The sequence below is a fragment of the Aulostomus chinensis genome, chromosome 7, assembly GCF_037954235.1.
Source record: "Aulostomus chinensis isolate RoL2024-O1b breed Wild chromosome 7, RoL_Achi_v1.0, whole genome shotgun sequence".
In the NCBI taxonomy this organism is placed as follows: domain Eukaryota; kingdom Metazoa; phylum Chordata; class Actinopteri; order Syngnathiformes; family Aulostomidae; genus Aulostomus; species Aulostomus chinensis.
The window spans coordinates 13,672,501-13,675,000 of NC_141326.1; the positions used below are offsets into that span (position 1 = coordinate 13,672,501).

At 46.0% G+C, this 2,500-nt stretch overlaps 1 protein-coding gene across 1 annotated transcript in view; it reads left to right on the forward strand.

Annotated features, from left to right (window-relative positions):
• psme3ip1 (proteasome activator subunit 3 interacting protein 1) overlaps window positions 1-2,500 on the forward strand; it is a 9,460-nt gene that overhangs the window by 4,612 nt on the left and 2,348 nt on the right. Inside the window, exon 4 of the mRNA XM_086207741.1 lies at window positions 1,396-1,517. Within this exon, the coding sequence (XP_086063867.1) occupies window positions 1,396-1,517 (122 nt within the window). The remainder of the gene's footprint in view (window positions 1-1,395; window positions 1,518-2,500) is intronic.

Here is a 2,500-nt window from a genome sequence, read left to right on the forward strand (position 1 = left end):
CGCAACCACTGGTTTCAGTTTCTTCTTGCGTTAAAATAGTTATTCATGTCATTAAAGATAATCGCTGTTCCATAGTTTCCCTTGTAATGTTCCTGTCTCTGATCGCTATCTCCCTGATAAGGGGATGACTGCTTGACCACCTCCATTTCTGTGTGCAGCCTTCTGCTCATCCCACACTGACTGTGAAGGGGTATCAGTAATGATGACATAAAAACACAAATAAGCTGACGAGGCCTTGTGAACCTGACTCTCTCTATGTGACGTAGGGTCGGACACAGGGTGGGACTGCGCCTCACAACCTATTTTAATCCATTAGTGTGTCCATTAGATGTTTGTGACGTTTCCCTACTGGTAAAATACACACGTGAAAACACTGGCGTTATCAGGTGATTCTCATTCAGTGTCTATCATGATGGTCAGAGCATCGTCTTCAAAAGGTGTAGAAGTCTCCACTTGCTCTGACCTTCAACCTTAGGTTGTTCCTTTAGTAATATGAACCAAAATAGGGTTGTTTTGTTGTGAAAAACTAAAGTGACAAAAAATTTTTATGGAATAGCACAACACACTCTAAAATAATGTGTCTCGACTGAGCTGCTAATGGTGTGGCCGCTTTACAGCTCCCGTTTACTCCAAAAATCGTGCGGCGACATGTGTGCTCCTCAGCGAATGTATCAGGAAACCAATAATAGAACTGTCCCGCGACATGAGTGACATCTGACGCCTGAGCTGTGACTCGGCTGCGAGAAACATCCCTAAAGGAAGCAAAGCCTCTAAGCCAGTGAGTTACTGTGTGCAGCCCTCAGGCGCCAAGTCCAGGTCTGCCTCGGCAAGGAGTTACAACCTGACATACATATTTTTGCTAGTGGAGGGAACTGGAACACACGGACACGTTACAGCATGTTAACACTCCCTAGAGGGGCCTCGCTGGGACTCGAACCTGAGAATTTCTTGGCAACTGTGATGAAGGGTTAGTTTAAGCTCTGAATTCTCACTGCCCTGCCAGTTTAAGTTCCCCTCCGTGCTACCTGCTCACAGCGCTAATCTGCTGCTTCACTCCACTGAGCAGTGTGTGTTGTTGCCAGCTGAGACTGATGTTGCAGGCTCTACCTGAGCGCGATCGCAGTTTCATCCAAATCGGGAAACGTTTGTTCCAGTTGTGAGCAGCTGGTGAGTGCTGTCAGAACCAGTAGCTGAAGGGACAGCACAGCCACTGTAGCTCTCGCTACAGAGACCTAATGAGCAGCCTCATCTACGAGTGAAAGGAAAAGACACATTTACTTTCTTCAGTCTCGAAGTTGATTTTGTTTTTTGTTTTTTTTAGCTGAAGGTCACTCTGGTTTGTTTTCTGAGAAATGCTGCATTGTGTTGTGAGCATGTTTGTTTCCATGGTGACAGAGAACATGGTGAGGGGATTGGACGACGATGAGACCAGCTTCCTGGACGAAGTCTCCCGGCAACAGAGCCTGATGGAGAAGCAGCGCAGGGATGAAGAGAAGAAAGAACTGTTGGAATACAGAATATCCTTCACTCCAGTGTGTTCACTGAGAACACGCATGAATCCAGCAGCATCTCTGAGAACAGTTAGTCAGTGCTAAAGGTTTTGACTGGTGAACATCAGCACAGAAATATTTTGGTCATGAAATGACTGGGAGGAGTCGCACGTCGTGGCAGCAGCTCTCGTGTTCAACAGGCAAAATCCAATTAGAGATAGAAGGTGAAGCCCATTCTAACACACGCACACACACACACACCACATTTCCATGCTGATCTAAATGGAACAGTAGCAGTGCAGGTAACTGCTCTCTCCTGGGGGTCTCAGCTGTGATGGAGATGTGAGTGCTGAAGCGCTCAAGAGGACGTATCAACAGCAGAATTAATGTCAGAAACCTAGAAAATGGAAAGCTTTCTGTCCTTTCGGACTCAGTCAATGCAGCTTATTTCATGGTGGAGGGCAACACTGCCCCATTACATCATCGAATGATTGCCTCTGATTTTGAGTTAGTTCTGTTTTTTCCATTGGACTGAAGCAATTCCTTCTGATTTCCACTAGGGGCCACTACTGCTATACTATTAAGTACCACAGGTTAATGTCACAGTGTAGTAGTTAGCCAAATGTTGATTTTGCTCATTTCGATGAAGCATTGTTATTTTTGTGAAATAATGTTTTCTCCCAGACCGAGCAGAGAGTGAGCTGGATGGTCATCATGCTGGATGTGTGGTTGGGACGTGATGAGTCGGGAGGCTCTGTGGGCTGCTGGTCACTCTAGTAGAACAGCTATTTTCTCCATTCATCCTGTGTGTGTGTGTGTGTGTGATTGTCACCAGCGAGCAGTGAAACTTTTTTCAGGAGGTCTGTGTCCTCTGTTGTTTGTCATCTAATGCAAGACATGTTACTAGAGAGTCACTCCAGGATGATTCTGTAGTAAACAGTGCAGCCTGGATCAGACTGCGTTCAGTAGTTGGCTCCTTGCTTGTCTCCCTCCACGTTTTTTTCATCCGT